General features: G+C 41.4%; 1 protein-coding gene across 17 annotated transcripts in view; it reads right to left on the bottom strand.

Annotated features, from left to right (window-relative positions):
* arvcfb (ARVCF delta catenin family member b) overlaps positions 1–18,660 on the bottom strand; it is a 206,474-nt gene that overhangs the window by 48,468 nt on the left and 139,346 nt on the right. For all 17 annotated transcript variants that reach the window (XM_058635404.1, XM_058635403.1, XM_058635406.1 and 14 more), the window contains one exon: positions 14,915–15,420. In XM_058635404.1, coding sequence (XP_058491387.1) covers positions 14,915–15,420 — 506 coding nt within the window. The remainder of the gene's footprint in view (positions 1–14,914; positions 15,421–18,660) is intronic.

Raw genomic sequence — 18,660 nt, 5'->3', positions numbered from 1 at the left:
GCGGCGCCCGGGAGGTGACAGAGACTGATTTTTTTTTAAAGCCACGCAAGATAATAAAGCGACGCGCAAGATAATAAGTCGAACACGTGAGATAATAAGTCACACGTGGCCCTATAGTGGAAACAACCGTCATTTAAGCTAGGGTAACTTCGAAAGGATGACTTAGTAAAGCACGCGTGACTTAGTAAAGCATGCATGCTACTATTATCTTGCATGTGCGACTTAGTAAAGCATGCGTGCAACTTATTATCTTGCATGTGCGACTTAGTAAAGCATGCGTGCGACTTATTATCTTGCATGTGCGACTTAGTAAAGCACACGTGCGACTTAGTAAAGCACACGTGCGACTTAATAAAGCATGTGTGCGACTTATTATCTTGCACGTGCGACTTAGTAAAGTATGTGTGCGACTTAGTAAAGTATGCGTGCGACTTATCTTGCACGTGCGACTTAGTAAAGCACGTGTGCGACTTATTATCTTGCACGTGTGACTTAGTAAAGCATGTGTGCGACTTATTATCTTGCACGTGCGACTTAGTAAAGCATGCGTGCAACTTATTATCTTGCATGTGCGACTTAGTAAAGCACGTGTACAACTTATTATCTTGCACGTGCGACTTAGTAAAGCACACGTGCGACTTATTATCTTGCACATGTGACTTAGTAAAGCACGCGTGCGACTTAGTACAGCACACGTGCGACTTATTATCTTGCACGTGCGAATTAGCAAAGCACGTGTACAACTTATTATCTTGCACGTGCGATTTAGTAAAGCACACGTGTGACTTATTATCTTGCACGTGTGACTTAGTAAAGCACGCGTGTGACTTAGTAAAGCACGCGTGCGACTTATTATCTTGCACGTGCGACTTAGTAAAGCACGTGTGCGACTTATTATCTTGCACGTGCGACTTAGTAAAGCACGCGTGCGACTTATTATCTTGCACGTGCGACTTATTATCTTGCACGTGCGACTTAGTAAAGCACGGGTGCGACTTAATATCTTGCACGTGTGACTTAGTAAAGCACGCGTGCGACTTAGTACAGCACACGTGCGACTTATTATCTTGCACGTGTGACTTAGTAAAGCATGTGTGCGACTTATTATCTTGCACGTGCGACTTAGTAAAGCATGCGTGCAACTTATTATCTTGCACGTGCGACTTAGTAAAGCACGTGTACAACTTATTATCTTGCACGTGCGACTTAGTAAAGCACACGTGCGACTTATTATCTTGCATGTGTGACTTAGTAAAGCACGCGTGCGACTTAGTACAGCACACGTGCGACTTATTATCTTGCACGTGCGAATTAGTAAAGCACGTGTACAACTTATTATCTTGCACGTGCGATTTAGTAAAGCACACGTGCGACTTATTATCTTGCACGTGTGACTTAGTAAAGCACGCGTGCGACTTAGTAAAGCACGCGTGCGACTTATTATCTTGCACGTGCGACTTAGTAAAGCACGCGTGCGACTTATTATCTTGCACGTGCGACTTAGTAAAGCACGCGTGCGACTTATTATCTTGCACGTGCGACTTAGTAAAGCACGCGTGCGACTTATTATCTTGCACGTGCGACTTAGTAAAGCACGGGTGCGACTTAATATCTTGCACGTGTGACTTAGTAAAGCACGCGTGCGACTTAGTACAGCACACGTGCGACTTATTATCTTGCACGTGTGACTTAGTAAAGCACGCGTGCGACTTATTATCTTGCACGTGCGACTTAGTAAAGCACGCGTGCGACTTATTATCTTGCACGTGCGACTTAGTAAAGCACGCGTGCGACTTATTATCTTGCACGTGCAACTTAGTGAAGCACACGTGCGACTTATTATCTTGCACGTGCGACTTAGTAAAGCCTGCATGCGACTTATTATCTTGCACATGCGACTTAGTAAAGCATGCGTGCGACTTATTATCTTGCACGTGCGAGTTAGTAAAGCATGCGTGAGACTTATTATCTTGCACGTGTGACTTAGTAAAGCATTTGTACAACTTATTATCTTGCACGTGCGACTTAGTAAAGCATGCGTGCGACTTATTATCTTGCACGTGCGACTTAGTAAAGCACGTGTACAACTTATTATCTTGCACGTGCGACTTAGTAAAGCACCCGTGCGACTTAGTAAAGCATGTGTGCGACTTATTATCTTGCGCGTACGACTTAGTAAAGCATGCATGCGCTTTAGTAAAAGGCGCACATGTGCTTTAAAAAATAGTTCAGTTTGTCACCTCCACGGCTCCATAGAAACACAAACTAAACTGTATTTGAATATCATTGTAAGACTTTTATTATTCTCCCCTGAGAGCTGAACTGATTACCACAATGTTTAAATCAATACTCAGTGTATATCAGCCGTATATGACTGTGAGAATAATATCACTGGAGGGAAAGTGAGGTCACATTAATCTTATGATGCTTTATGTCATTTCTAAACTACTACAGTATTGTGTGATGTATATTCTGTGTGTATGGAATCTATGTGTATATTAACTATAACAGCTTTTCTGTCATCACACATAACACACCACACTCTTCTGCTCACAAACAATCCGAGCAGAAGAAAGAAGAAACATGTTCTGTTTGCCAGCACATTTTTTCCATTTTCCACTTGTGCAAAAGGAAACGGGAAGAAAGAAAACCCGGTGATTCAAACCGAGCTGGTTATGTGCACCTTGAGATTCCACAATGAGAGGCGACGCAGACAAAGCAGAGAGGAGGCCATTTGTGGCAGCACACTGAGGCTGCCAAACCTAAAACGGAAAAATAAAATGCTACGCTGAGGCATCAGCAGTCGAAAGATCAGACACATGGAAGCTGCAGAGCCAGGCAACAAGTAAACAAATAAATAAATTGTCAAAAATGTTTGACAGCAGTCAGAGCTGCTGTCTTTATTAACTCTGCTCTCTCCCACTTTCTCTTCAGTGATGTACTCAACATGTATACTGGACCTTTAAGTTTTTGGGAGGGTATTTGGGTTTGGGTTACAAGAACATCCGTTGTCATCATTTCAATAATAACCATGTGGTGAATGTTATGAAACGCTCATGGGTAAATAGAGACAATAACACAGAAGATTGCTGTGAACTGTAGGTCATTAAAAGCTGCCGACACAGACGACATATGGCAAACATCTCTCAGGAGGGAATTCTTCGATTATATTAAAGCTTGAGTCTGTAAGACTGAGAACTAGCAACTAATTTGTCCCACTCCCTCCCAAAACCTTAACCTTTTAAGGTTAACGCTAGGTTTAAAGTAGAGATAGGAGGTGAATTGTTTGATCATAACCTTTCATCATAACGCAAATTTACGCGATCTGAGAGCAAACATCGCTTCTGCACCAGCAGCTTACAGCCTCACAACTACACCAATAGAGCAATAAGGTAGGGTTTTTAAACCAACACTTGTAATTGTTGTTCCAGGTCCCATACAGAAACTTCCTATGCTGCAAATAAACCTTAAAAAAAATGATAAGCAAGTCCAGACAATTAAGACACTTGAAATCGATTCATCTGTCTTCATTGTACACAAAACAAATCAATCAGTTTTAAAGATTTCTTTCTTATATTGAGCGAAGAAATCTGGAAATATTGGCAAGTAACTTGCAACAAACCGATAAAATGGATGATTCATTTAGTAACCGAGTAATAATCGACTAATCGATTAATTGTTGCAGTCATTGTCATGTGCCCATCTGATGAGAGACGGAGTTGTGATACTAAAATGTGAGTATGTTAATAATCTGTGGATAAAACTCACAATCCCTGTCTCCTGCAGTGTGTAATGATTAGTGACCCTTTACTATTGAATTGTATAATATCGCTGAGGATACTTCAGTAAGTTACTACGACACGAGTGTTGTTTGTTAAAAATGACGCATTCAATTGACCGTTTGCAGTGCACTCGATTAATTTGAGGAGAAAACTTCAAAGACGGATCGATCCTCATGCGAATTCTTAAATTAAAAGGAGTTTTATGAAGTCACATTTATGCTAATTTATGGATCACTCACTCGTCTCATCTCATCTACCACTTTATATTCCAGTCGCGGGAGGAAGTGGACATAGGGGGAGAGGCAGGGTGCACTCTGGACAGGTCTTTATGGATATTTATTCACACACACTTGACTTAATTATGTATCACCAGAATGTGTCCTAGTGAATTTAAAAATGTACACATCATGTCTGTGAACTCTGAGGCAAATTGTCGTAATGGGTGTTTTTTTTTTTTTATCGGTGTAAGGATTTTAAAATTCCTTAATTGCGTCCAATTGCTGCAAACTGCTGACAGAGTCACTCACCGCCGACGTCTTTGCTTCATTTCTCTCGTTTCCAGCTATTCACATACGCACTCACGCAGAAGTGCTTAAAGGAGCATGCATGGCATTGTGTGTGCACATTATAGAAATGCACTGGTGTGCACATGTGCAGGAACCCCCGCACTCGGCGATTCCCTCTTGCCTAACGATAACAGACCATTAGCAGAACAGTCAAACTGTCAAACCGCCCCGCCCCTGTTCTCGGAAATGGTTTCTGTACATTTTCCAGACGGTCAATATTTCCTTTGTTGAATCACGCTCTGTGCACACAAACAGTCTCAGTGGACAGGTCTGCACTAAAAATAGCTCCGGGGGGAGGACTGGATTCCTACTCCAGGCATTGACAAAAAAAATGGTTTTTTTTTACATGCAGTTTCCTCACATCTGCACTGTGTGAATGAATAAAGTTGAGCAGAAACATTGGACGTCCATTTACGCTTTGTTTACACTTGGTGACTGAAATAGAGTCCCTGCAGCAGCTGATCTGTGGCTCCACTCTCAGCCACAGGCCACATCCATACGAGCCTGTTTTTGTTTCATACATTCTGCTCCGGAAAACCGCTGTCATCCTCCACACTGCCCTGGTATTTTAGTAGTCCTGAAAGCTAAGAAGCTTAAAAAAAAAAAAAAAAAAAAAAACTGCTGCTGCTGACTGAATTTGTAAAGTCTGCTGCGTTTCAGTCACGAGTGAAAAAACCGACACAACTGGAAACAATGACCCACATTCACCTCCTGACTGGTTCTTATCCGCAGGGACTAAAGTTACCTTTAAAACATTAGACGTATCAGAGCTCAAACACTCGGTTTTAACTGAAAATACTGTTATTAAATGAAAATGTAGTGGTATGGATGTGGGCTGCAACAACTAATTGATTAAAACTGATTACTAAATTAGGTGCCAACTATTTTAATAATCGATTGGCATGGCAGCACAACATCGCTGTATGAGGAACCTGAAGAGGAAGCATGATGGAGATTCACAGTCGTAGTAAGATAAAGAGAAAACAGTGGATATTTCTGTCCATTAAGGTTGTTTTTAAATTGGCCAAAACGGACACAAATTTGTCGAAAAAGGTAGATACGACCGTGTGTTTTTATGCAATTATTCAGAGACATTTTAACGCGAATCCCTCATTTCTTCAAAACAGAAACTTAAGCAATATCTGGTCAAATATATATTAATTGCATTTCCCTTTTGGGAAGAGAGAGATTTTTTCCTTTTTATGTGATTGATAATCAATTCATCGAAAAAAGAATCAACAGATTAATGGATTATCAAAATAATCGTTAGTTGCAGCCCTAATTATCACACAAACTCAAAAGCAAGAAGAAGTGCATCCGTTTTCTCCCACAGTCCAAAAACATGCAATATGGGAATTAGGTAAATTTAGCATAGGTGGGAGAGTGGATGGCTCTCCACCCTATGATATGATATTGGCACATGTGATTGAACATTTTTGGACAGTGTAGATGATTATTACTTAAGTCTTGCTTCCTTAGAAAGAAATGTCTTGTATGACCGTCATTGACGTCACACTCAACCTCAAACCTAATCCAGTTTACTGGGTGCAGCACATGCTCTGAGTAAACACTGACTGACTGATGCACCACCTACTTTCACAGTAAATTTCCCCAAAGCCCCAAAAAAAAGTAATTACACTGCTACGTGAAAGCTGGTTTCATTTTGTGCTTCCTGTGTTTACGTCAACACTCTCAACAAATATGAAATTGATTTCTTCATTTGCAAGCAATTTGAGATTAAGGTGAAACAAGCAAAGGCATCATTTGGATATGGATGTTCCTTCACCGGCACAACTGGAGCTCTGACACCAGTATTGATACAGTATGGTTTAGTTTTTTGTGTCTATATTAGATATTGTCACAGTCTTGGATCCATTAACTAACATGTGTTTCTGGGATGTATAGTCATGCAGTCACACATACAAATACTATAAAATAATACTACAACCCCAGCTCTTACAGGGTTCCTGCAGCTTAAGGCAAGTTAAATTCTAAGACTTTTTAAATGCCACCTAGGAGTGAAATTTAAGTCCAATTTTTACAATAAAGAAAAACAACAAAGCTGCCCAAAACACATTAGTTAGGTACTACTTTGCCCAGATGTTTATTTAAACTTAAAACATGACTTTTTAGTCCAGTGCAAATGTTAGAATATTTTAATCATAAAGATAATCATAAAAGTGTTCACATTTTCAAGACTTTTAAAAGAGGGATTTAAGACATTCTAATACTAATTAAGGCCTTGTTTTTAGATTTATTTTTAAGACCTTTTAAGGATCCACGGGAACCCTGCATTAAGTTGCTACGTGTTTACTCTGGCAACAGCTAATTTTCTTTTTAATTTGGCTCATTACACTTAAAAAAGATGCTACTTCTGGTAGCAGTCAAGGATGACGTTAATCTAATGTATGAAAAAGTAGCCCATTTCATGCACATGCATGAAATCTCTACATTATTTAGTGCAAATACCTTACCCAACATAATTAAACCCAAATAAATTCCCTTCAAAAGATTTTTTAAATCTCACAAAGAAGCATTTCTTTAGTATCATCAGTCTTGTATAAAGTACTTGAAAGCGATACTTCTAGAATACCTTTTAGAATATTACTTGAGTTAAAGTCTTAAAGTACCTGACATTTACTGTACTTCAAAAGTCAAAAGTCCTTTACAATTTTGAATATGACATTTATTGTGGCTTCTTAACAATAAAAGCATAAAAGGTACAGCAACAACAAGCTGCTGGTGTGTTTTAAGTCCATTTGGAGCCAAAATCTGCCACGAACAGCCAGTACAGCCCGTGGCCAAGTGGAAAGGGCACTTGGCTTATAACCCGAGGGTCGCCAGTTCAAATCCCCACCTGGCTGAAAGGGCTGGGGTACCCCTGAGCAAGGTACCCAACTCCCATTGCTCCCCGGGCGCTACTCAGTGTGGCAGCCCACTGCTCCTAATTCTAGGATGGGTAAAAATGCAGAGAATAATTTAATAAAGTATCTAAAATTAAAAACAACTAGTGACGTCAAACAGGCATTATGTCACCAACTCAACTTTTATTTTGTAGTAATGAAGACGGTTAAGGGAAATGTATCAGAGTAAAAGTCGTCAGAAATATAAATAGCGAAGTAGAGTATGTGAAAAGTACAGTAACTAAGTATTTGTACTTCGTTACATTACAACACTGAGCATCATTTCCTCCGATCTCCTCATTCACAAGGTCAGTTTTGTCATTCAGCCCAACCAAACCCACGAGTGTGTGAGCGGGAGTCATGAATCTCGTTAACAACAAATGCGTGTGTGTGTGTGTGTGTGTGTACTCTGGTGCGATGACAGTGAGCCGACATCCGCGACTGCTGCCGGGGCTGACAGCTTGATTACCCCCACTGTTGTGTCACTGGCGTCCCTGTTTGGACGTGACAAGCGACCTCCAAGCATGTAGTCAACACATAAGGAGGAAATTAGTAATGTGAGCATAAAGACAGGTGACGCACAAAGAAAGCGTGTTTCTCGCACACTGTGCTGCTGCTAGTACTAATAATGTATGAGCTTTAGAGCATTTATGGGCTGCAGATTTTTGTTTTTGCAGGGGAAGATGAGACTAAACAGCACATTAATAAATCACAGAATAACTACTCCTTCATTTGCATCATATCGTAGTGTGATATACATAAAGATTTACCGTCATCCACAACTTGCAACTCCTTATATGGACATCCTGGGGGGGGGGGGGTTGTGTTCGTAGGTCACATATTCAGGCTTTAAAAAAATGATGTGTTGAGTCAAAGTTATGATTCATTAATATATCGCATTTTCAGTCAGCAATGTTTGTGAAGAAGTAATTTTTTTTCCTTTTTGCTCATAAAAACGAGCCAAGTGACCTTTGAACTGTGACGTGTTTGCAAATTTCACAAAATCAATCTAATTTTAAACATTTTGAGTACTTTTTGCTCGGGTGTGTTTATATAGTTGGTGAAAAAAGGGTTATAAGACACTGTATACTGGACATTCTTATAGCCTCTGTATAAACTGTACGTTTTTTTTAACATGGTAAGCAGCCGAAATGCTCTGTGTTCTAAGAGTTAAATAAGGGCTCATATTAACGTCAATACTCCAGTGTATTTAACTACATTTTAAGGTATTTTTCAGATAAAAACAATGTGCACCCAGATGAGCATTTAATTAATAGTAAAACATCTAAAACATATATCACATTACCTCTCAGGTATACATGTATACTGTCCCTGCACATGATTTTCTCCTCTGTAGCTGCTTCTTTAGTTTCAGAGAGTTTATTATATTTTATTTATTTTATTGTTGTGCCGAGGCCAGTTGAACATATACTGTACATGCAATAGCAAATGTACTCCTAATCGCAATTATCTAGCTGTGTTAGTCTGACTTTGAGAGTATATAGACAGTATAAAGCCATAGACAGGATAATAAAAGTGGAAGTCATCTTCCACTTCTCCTGAGAACGCCAATGCAAAAGTAATATTATACTGAACAGCCACCAGGGGACCACTGTGCTGGTTTCAAAAAGCAGTCATTTTGAGTGGAAATCTAAGGGGAAATGAGGAGTTAATGGTCTGAATCAGCTCTTCTTCAACAGCACCGTGTCACTTTTTGTAAACAGACGATAAAGCATACATTGCAGGTGATGTCAGTCAAATCAAGATACCGGAGTTAAGATTCATGTTTGTGGCAGCATCGTCTTTTTTAAAGGTCTCACTTATTGCTCATCTACACTAAAATGCAGCCCCGGAGTTTTCAAACAAAAATGGAGCCGACAGCTTTTTTAAACTTCTTTGTGGATGACAGCCTGAAGCAGAATTGTGTGTGTTTTTAAACAAAAACTAGAGTAGTATGGATGTAGCCTAAGCTTTGATGCCCAACAACCCCCCTCTGGCTCTCCACCATTACCTCCAGCACTTTGGGCTGAAACACTGCCCGGCCTGGTGGAATCACTCAGCCAGCGGGGAGGAAAAGCCATGTCTTTGTCTGTGGCTGTGATCCATCAGGAGCGACAGGCATACAGTCCACAGACAGAAGCATTGTTATAGTGCCGTGCAGGTGACGATCTCCATCCCACGTCCTGCCACTGTCTCGGAGCAGCGACTTCATTAGGTGCACGTCGCGGAGTTATCGAGCAACAGCCGAGTTTTTGAGAGAGGAAGTTAGAAGCACAGAGTGTCACAAGGGGGGACTCTGGACTTCAGCTTTGGACAGCTAATGCAATAACAACCGGCAGTATTTGTCGTAATAGGAGGAGCAGACAGACGACCGCAGTGACTGAACTCATATCCCTCAAAACAGCACAACAAAGCCTGTTTTTGAGGGAAATAAGTACATTTTAAGTATTTGAATGTGTACATTTATGCGTGTATTACATGTGTATGGTCTTACATGAGGAGCCACTTCATAAAATGACAAACAAGGAATGAAAAACTCTGACTACCGTGACTCACTGACCCATTTCTGTGTTGTTTTCTTCTTTTCTGTCTTGTTTATATTCCATTTTTTTTCACTTGTGTCCTGTACTCAAATAAAAAGAAAGAAAAGACAACGTTGGAAACTAATAGGTTTATTTTCTTTACGAAAGGGCTATGTCGTCATTTCGAATTAAACTGAATTATCACCCACATTTGAAGTAACTTCAGAGATGATGTGACTGCTCAGAAACTATGAAATACATTTAATTCTCTGAGTTTGCTGTCGAGCAAGATGATAAGAAAGTTGTCTGGCAATGTTTTACTTCAACGTGTGGGTTTGTTTTCTCCAAAGTTTGCTATCTAATAAAATCCCAGCAGGGTCATAAATATCAAATTCCAAGGCTTTAACCATGACCTTTCATAACTACGTCAAACTTCTTTTTCAGCGTCTGGTTTATTAATGTTGTTTATCAGCCAGAAAACGCTCTAAAGGGGTAAACATGAAGAAAACCGTGTAGAAATGCTGTGTGAAATGAAATAAATGTGCGAAACAAGTGACGAAATAAATTGTGATATATAACAAAAAAAAAATAAACTTCCATGCTTGAATTTCCATAAGCAGGAGAAAATGCAGAGAGGGTAAACATCTATGTCACACCAGCCTTTTTCCTTGATTTCTGTTTTCTTCATCCTCACTGCAATCTTGCCACAGGGCAGGTTGAACATGTGCACCATCACCTGCCGCTTCAATCATCCACTGCCAGCGCCAACTGCCAGTTTTCAGTTGTCGGCTATTTGTCAGCACTTTGTCCGACATGAGCCAACGATGCTTCGATCAAAACTGCGCGTGTAAATAAAATGTAGGGCAGAGCAGGAGAACTGTGAGCTCAGTGGAAACCAGAGCTTTTCTCATTTCCCTATTTACTCCTTTGCCTCTCTCTCTAATACCTAGAAGTGAGGGCTGGAGGGACTGGGAAAGGGACTGGGAAAGGGACTGGGAATGGGACTGAATCTGTGGCTGCGGCTAATTGAATTTTCCAGGTACCAGTGGCAGGCATGTTGCTCCTCATGCAGGGCTATTAACTTAGTTCTGCCCATTACCGTTCTCCTCTTCCTCCTCCTCTTCACCCCTGCATGCCATCCATCACACTCACACTGGTAAAGACAAAGGGTGGGAGACTTTGGGGGGGGGGGGGGGGGGGGGTAAAAATGGTGCATTGGAGAACCATGACAGAGGGAGGAGAGAAGGACACCTCAGGATTCCTCAGTGTGAGACTCTGATACAGCAAATGTCGACTTGTACAGAGAAACGTTGTGTCCTTGAGATCACAGTGGGGAACCTCCAGACGTGCCCCCACATGTTTACACTCATTCTGCATTAGTTAAGTTTGGACAATAAATAACCATAAAGGTAGATAATTGTTTTTTTTATATGTTATTATTGTGTTATTACTGCAACTACTGTACCAAGTGGGCAGAAAAATAAGAAGAGAATATTGGCTAGACCGGGGATTGTGATGTTTGAGAAGGGTAGAGAATAATATGGAGGACTATCTTGTTGAGTGACAAAAATGTACTTATTTTCCCATTTAAAAATGTGAATAATATGCATTGAATTGTGTAGACAATAGGGGATTATTGATTTCAGTGCTTTAGACTCGATGAATTGATTATTAATCGATCACTAAATGAATCGTCAACTATTTTGATAATCGATTCAATTGGTTTGAAGATTTCTGATTGTTTTAGCTTCTTAAATGTGAATATTTTCTTTGTTTCTTTGCTCCACATGACAAGGAAATCATTAAAAGTGAATCATTTGGGTTTGTGGACAAAACGAGACATTTGAAAAAACACTGATCAACGTTTTGTGGACCAAACGATGATATTAAAATAATAATAATAAAAAATCAACCGATTAATCAATTCAATCAAAGTAATCTGTTAGTTGTGGCTTGCAAACTAATAATCCATCACCATTTTTGTAACAATAGTGCACACATTTTACTGAGTGATCATATTATGATCGCATACAGTGAGCATAAGCTTTCATTCACAGTAAAAAATGAAAAATAAACAATAATCTAGAGCGGTGATCCACTGCATTTACATGCGCCTCATTCATTGTTCATCCATCTTCATCCAAAGCAGAAAGACATGAACTTCCCTGACTTCGGTGTTTATTTATGGCATGCCATATCACCAACATCCTGCTTTATTTATATTTCACCATTAAAGGTACGCTCTCCATAACTATGAGTCACAGTTACACACACACACACACACACACACTGAAACAGAGCTGAGGCCAAAATACTGAGCCTAAAATAATCCAGTCATTAAAAATGTAATTGGGTGCAGTCAGTGTCAGGAGCACGATGGATATGACGCCGCTTGTTTGACTGAAAAGTCATTGATCAGCTTGTTTACAGGAAGAATCATTTGTAATGCACCAGTGCCTGTGTTTGTAAGATTAAGTAGCCGGAGCAAGAATTGCAAAACAAACAAACAAATATAACTCAATTATATATATATATATATATATATATATATACATATATATATATATTGTCCAGACAATCCAGCACATTATTAACATTTCTTGATTAAAATGCCTTTAAAGACAACACTGCCAACAAACCTGTGGTGATTTACAAGTACAGACTGTGTAGTGTTTCTGTAATTAACTTAAATCCACTTAACTTAGCTTGACATTGACAACACCGGCATTGTTAATGACACTAACAATGGCAAGTGTGTAACTTTAAAACACATCTGCCACATTCAAACCACTGTCAACTGCCAAATGCTGATTAATTATAGACGTTCTGCTTTTAAAGCAATCAAAGACTCATACATGGGCCTTGTAAATAAATACCTTCTGTTCATATAAAGGTGATACCACTGGTTTGATCTACTGTTAATGTCTCAACAGAGAAACAATTTCTTAACATATTGTAAATATAAGTTTAACATTTAAAGCTGCACTGATCCATATAAATGATGTAATGGCATTGTGTGTCTTGTACACTATGTGTATCTTATTATCCACTTGCTCGATGCTCAGCCGCTCCATAGAGAAAGCTTAGAGCAGTGTGTCTAGACGTCGCCGCCGATCATCTTATCATCAATACTCCGTGCATTTCTCATCCGGATGACACGCGTGCGCAGCAGAGCACCTGTCTGACTGGCAGTGCACCAGACTAAGACGTCTCCTTCAGGAAAACCAGCAGACAAAATCTGCTTCATCATCTCCATTTCCACGGAGGTAATTACCAGAGGGCACAAACAGCCCAGAGCCTACCAGGAGGGGAAATAGAATTACACTAAACAGCACAGAGCTCTAAAAATAAGAACTTCTAGTCTGTCTGTCTTGTGTGATGGAAAAAAAGCTCTCTGTGGTTTTACACACATGGGCTGAGGAAAAGGGGGCCTCTATTTAAACCCCCCCAATTATATTTAATTGTAGAAAAACACGGCCAATTCTAGCCACACGAGCTGAGGCTGTAAGCCGAGCTCGCATTGTGACTGGCCTGTTTTCACTGGGGCCACTGGCTGTGGAAACCTAAAGAGGGAGAGAGAGGGAGGGAGGGGGGAAAAGAGCGAGAGTGCAGATAATGAATCAAGGAGAGAAAACAACATTTTGACTGAGTGAAAGAGGGTAGATAATGAGCGGTAGAGAGCCTCCCTCTGGTCTGTCCTCCTTGTCTTATGGTGCAGCGTTATTTTTAGCTGTGATGAGGAGCAACACGGTGCTGTAAAGGCGATCCTTTCTGCTGTGGCACAGTCATCGCTCACCGCGACATCTTTGTCACACCAAAGGAAACACAATTACACACACGCAGACGCCAGGTCACCAGATGCTGGGATTTAAGGATCGGTATCACTGTCAATGCCTTTGAATGGAAGCTGTCGATGGCCATTATCTCACACTGATATCCATTCTTTACAACTGCAGCGTCAACATAACATCCAGATAGAAACCTTTGACAGCTGATGCACAGCTTGAACACAACTGTCTTTGCTGACACTGGGAACTTATCTGACATGTAACCTATTTTTGGTCTTGGGTGGCGCTGGAAACTTCAATATCACTACACTTCTTATTTTTCCACACGCATTCAATGAAAACAAAGGCCCTTGCTCGGGTTGCAAAGTGTGCATAACAGCCACGTATCAGGTCAAATAGTCATGTCGGGGATAAGCAGAGACAGTTTCACTGTTTCCATGACTTTAGAGGACATTGCATTGACTTACATTCATTTCCTGGAGACTTACTCTAACTTTAACCACAATTACTACTGGCCTCATCCTGACCCTGACCCTGACCTTTACCCTAACCCTAACCTCAATCTAACCATAAAACATGTCTTCACCTTAAAATGTAGTCATTTACATTATTAGGACTTACTACTGTAATGTAAATGACTGTGTAATCAGACTCTGATATCAGTGTTTATTAGCATTTCCATTGAGAGCCCCTCTATTTTCTTTTTGCTTGCAGCATTGTCTAATGTTCATTATAAAATCCCCTATTTTATTTTATTATTATAATATTTTATTATTATTGTCGTTATCATTATTAATATTAGTATTGTAATTATTATTATTATTGTTGTTGTTGTTGTTTATTATACTTATTATAATGCACAACGTTTATTTTCATATTCACAGTTTTCACAGTGGTTTAGCCCAGGCAATAAGTTGCTTACTTTGAATAAATTTTTACATTTTTAATAAAAGGAGACTAAAAAAAAGAAAGTCAGTATATATAAATGTGTTTGAAAAAGACTGGTGTATTAAACTGCTAAATCAAAAATTAAATCAGCATTAGCTATGTTTATATGAACCTAAATGTAGAATTCATTTACATTTGGATGTTTATAAGAATGAGTTGTCTTTTCAGTAGAGATGAGCCACTCCCACTCACTGTAGGAGTAAAAAGCTTCATTAAACAATGGCAACATGCTGTAAAGAGGGATGTCCTTCACTGCTGTCATTTGACAAGGATGTGATTGAGGGCTGCAAATGTCAGTTGAAGCATTATGTTATGAAACGTCTGGTTAAAGCTCGGCGGTGTCTCATCCCACATTTTTTTGTGTGACTTGTTGTTTACTGCAACATGAAAAGTGTTCCTTCTTACCGGTGATGAGCTCTCGGACCTCCATGTCGTTGGTCTTCCTCAGCAGGCGGACGAGCGCGGGGATGCCATCGCAGTTCTTGATGGCCACCTTGTTGTCGTTGTCCTTGCCGTAGGAGAGGTTGCGCAGGGCTCCACAGGCTTTGCGGTGGACTTCGGATTTGGGGTGGTCCAGGAGCCCCACCAGAACAGGAATCCCCTTCAGCTGACGCACATCCTTTTTAATCTTGTCATTTTCATAACACAGGTGCTGCAGGTAGGCGGCGGCGTTCGACTTGACCGGATCAATGGGGTGGCCCAGCATGGCGATGACCTCGGTGAGGTCTGGGTCACGCCAGCGCGGGTCCTTGCGGATGCTGTCAATGGAGGGTGAGCGCCGGCCACCCATCCGATCCAGGCTGGCCATGCTACCCCTCTCGGGCTGGGCCAGCGGCGCTGAATAAATGCCATGGATGTAAGGATGGCGCTCATCGATCATCTCTGCCTCAATGTGGTCATCGGCATACCCCCTGGAAGACAACAGAAAAGAGGACGGTGAGGACAAAGGAGATGGACGAGGCAAATGGAGGGTGACTCAGACAGATTTGTCTAAGAGAGGAATTATTCAGCCGCAAGACAGACTTTCAGAGAAGCCAACTGAGGTGAGAGCCACTGACTAATGAGGGTAAAAGGGAAAGCAGAAGAGAGGGTGGGTGAGAGGTTAAAAGATGTGTGCGATAATGGAGGAAACGGACAGAAAGGGAAGGGGGGACGTGTTGGACTGTGCTTTGGAATCCGTCTTTAATGCAGGACTCTCTAAAGGACGGCGGTGGCACAGCAAACAGCAACCTCCTTATTATTCCTACCTGTCAGGTGGTAGCAACAAACACGCCAGACTTCAAACGACATAGTGAAAGTGATTGAGACACAGGAAGCGCTTGCACAAAGAAAAACGAGGCAGTTCACAAGGAAACCGTGAAAAAAGGCACCACCAAAGACAAAGCTTTGAAGGAAGGTCTTGTGAAGTCTTTTTCTTTGCTTTTTTTTTTAAACCATCACATTCAGTCACGAATGGATTTGATGACTTTTCCTTCAGGGGACAGAGAAGGAGCTGTGCTGTCCCCCAGGGAGGACTTTGAGCCCTCCGATGCCCCCAGGGCTTCCTTTGCTCACAGTGCCGAACAATCATGCAGTTGCTAAAATGTTAATGATGATCTCTCCGGGACATCTCTGGTAGCATTAGCCTCATTGTCATTTCTAGTGTTCAGGCTGGGGGCCTAAATAGGGTTGAGCTATATTAATTTTCCGACAAAGGAAAAAGCTCTGTGTCCCAAGCCTCTCAGTGTCTGTGATCCACACTCTGGAGTTTGATATACTCGTATTACTTAAGGGTCTTTAATCACAGGGATCATTTTTCACTTGGACTGGCAACAACTGAGTCAGGGGACTCACATTTCTAACTGTCAGAAAAATGCTCCGCAGAGTCACAACACTTTTCTTTCTCAAGGCACACCAGTGAGTTGGGACGGGGGGAGAATGTTTGGGTAAGAAAAGTTAAGACACGTAGGAAGGAATTTAATTAGGGTTGTGTACTAATGCAAAGTCCTTCTCCACACCCAGCTCGGGGACTTGTTTACCCTCGTCACAACATTCAGCCGCTCTCCTCTCCCCATCTTTGATGTACGGTGGTTGGTGGTAGAACAGAATGGTGGTCAAAGCTGGTGGTTGGCAGGGAACTCCACGCCCAGCAATAATTTTGAATGAGTTTGCTGTTAATTATGTGTTGCAATGTGCTCGGGGAGATTTTTTAAAACGGAACTAAACCAATTGAGGGGAAAACGTTTGGATCGAAGCACTGTAAATAAACAAGTAAAGTGGAGTTCAAGAGTTTATAGTTGGAGAATCGCTCTGCATTTTGAATTGAGATGACAAAGGAAATGATAACCAAAAAAACCAGGCTTCATTTGGCTCCGTTTCTTGTCTACAGGTTAACCACTGAACCTTTCCTGTATTGCTGTTTTTCCTTCTCCTTCTCCTTCTCTCTGGTGAATTGTTTTTGTACCCTGCTGCCTTCACTCTGTCCTGGCCTGTGATTGGCTGGAGTCGTTGCAACCTCCAGCTAGATTGGACAAATTGCTTCAAGGAGTTTCCACATAGCGACTGGAGACTGACGATCAACCATCAACCACACACCACACAGTGAGGACTGGACAATTTATATTATATTTGCATAGCAATGCATAACATTTGTTGCTGTTGATGCTATTATTCTGCCTCTCTTTGGTCTTTGTGAGACAGAAAGACGTTAACATGTGCAGTACCCGTTCAATATGCACCTGTTTCAGGGGGTGCAAGCTGCTCTTTCAGCGATATCGCTTGCATTTCCACGCCAAACGCCATCGAAGTGAGAAGCGTTGCACACGTGCGATGAAGTCAGACGGACAATCCATACATTTATAGATGCTTATAGGACAGCCACAGACCTTTACATGGTAGAGGAAGAAGGCGAACTCAGAGGCAAATTCAAGGCAACAAGGGCAGGACTTACACTCTCAGAGAAAGCTCACCATCATTGTCGTCTAATAGATCACTAGTAAATCACCCTCGCCTCTCTATTTTCCCACACTTTCTCTCACACACAGACCAGGATGTACACTTGTGCAGATGTTGACTCATTTAGATACGGTCCGACGCAACAGGGCCTTCGGTAGAGCATGCCTCGTGACGCTGACTGATGGGAATGTCAGGATTTGCATTTAAATTGGCACCATTGTGTGTAAGGAGGAGGGGGGGGGGGGTAAATTCATTGGATGTGAAAAGGCTGTCCACTGCCAGACGCAATGCTCCGAGCATGATTACAGCGGATCACTCTCCTCATTTTAATTGAGCCCGCTGAATGTCCAGGGCTATTCCTGTGCCTCTGTCTACAAATGTGTGGGCGCGCTTGTTTTGTTCTAAGACACAAAGCACCGAGTAAAAGATAACCCGACGCTGTCGATATGAGGTTGACACAAACTACAGCATTTGTTTCTCGTCTAGTCTTTGTCACATGATCTCCTTGATCGTCTCTCAGTAACTTCATCGTCCTACAATTGTGGCGGCGGCCCGAGCTTTTCTGTTTACATCTGATGCATTCACATTCCATCTCCGCGACGTTTATGAGCTCTTCGATGACTGCCGAGCACACTGTGCATTTATGAATTACGGGCAATCATTTTTTTTTTTATATGCGTCTCTGTGGGACAGAAAACAAAGCGTTTATGTCCTGCCTCTTTGTAATTTGTCCGCCTGTTTTGACAGCATTGACGACATGTTTCGATTCAATCAAAGGCGAGACACATTGCTTATTAGTTTCTTCGATAATTATAGGGGACACTTCTGAGAGACCTCAAACATGACAGAAGGGATGTTTAATAGTATACTGAGTATTTGGCTCCGGAGAGAAAGCGTCTTGGCAGGTTGAGAGAGGGCTGAGTTGACGAGGATCACATCCCTTTCCACAGGCTGATCCCTGCAGACACCACTGGATTGGAATGAAACCCCTTCCTCTCCATTAAATGACAAGCAAATGTGTATTTACGTGTGTTGATGCCTGGGTGCCAGTGTAGTTTGTGAGAGTTCAAAAGCGGCGATTAATCACCAGGGAACGACGACACACGTGTGCAGAGCGGTGCTCATGCACACAAACACAAATTGGACTGAAGGAGAAAGCACAACGCACTCACATCCAGACAGTGAAAGGGAGACATGAGACAGACATCGTCCAAATC

Source organism: Solea solea, chromosome 8 (assembly GCF_958295425.1).
Source record: "Solea solea chromosome 8, fSolSol10.1, whole genome shotgun sequence".
Taxonomy (NCBI): domain Eukaryota; kingdom Metazoa; phylum Chordata; class Actinopteri; order Pleuronectiformes; family Soleidae; genus Solea; species Solea solea.
This window is presented reverse-complemented; position numbering and strand designations above follow the sequence as displayed.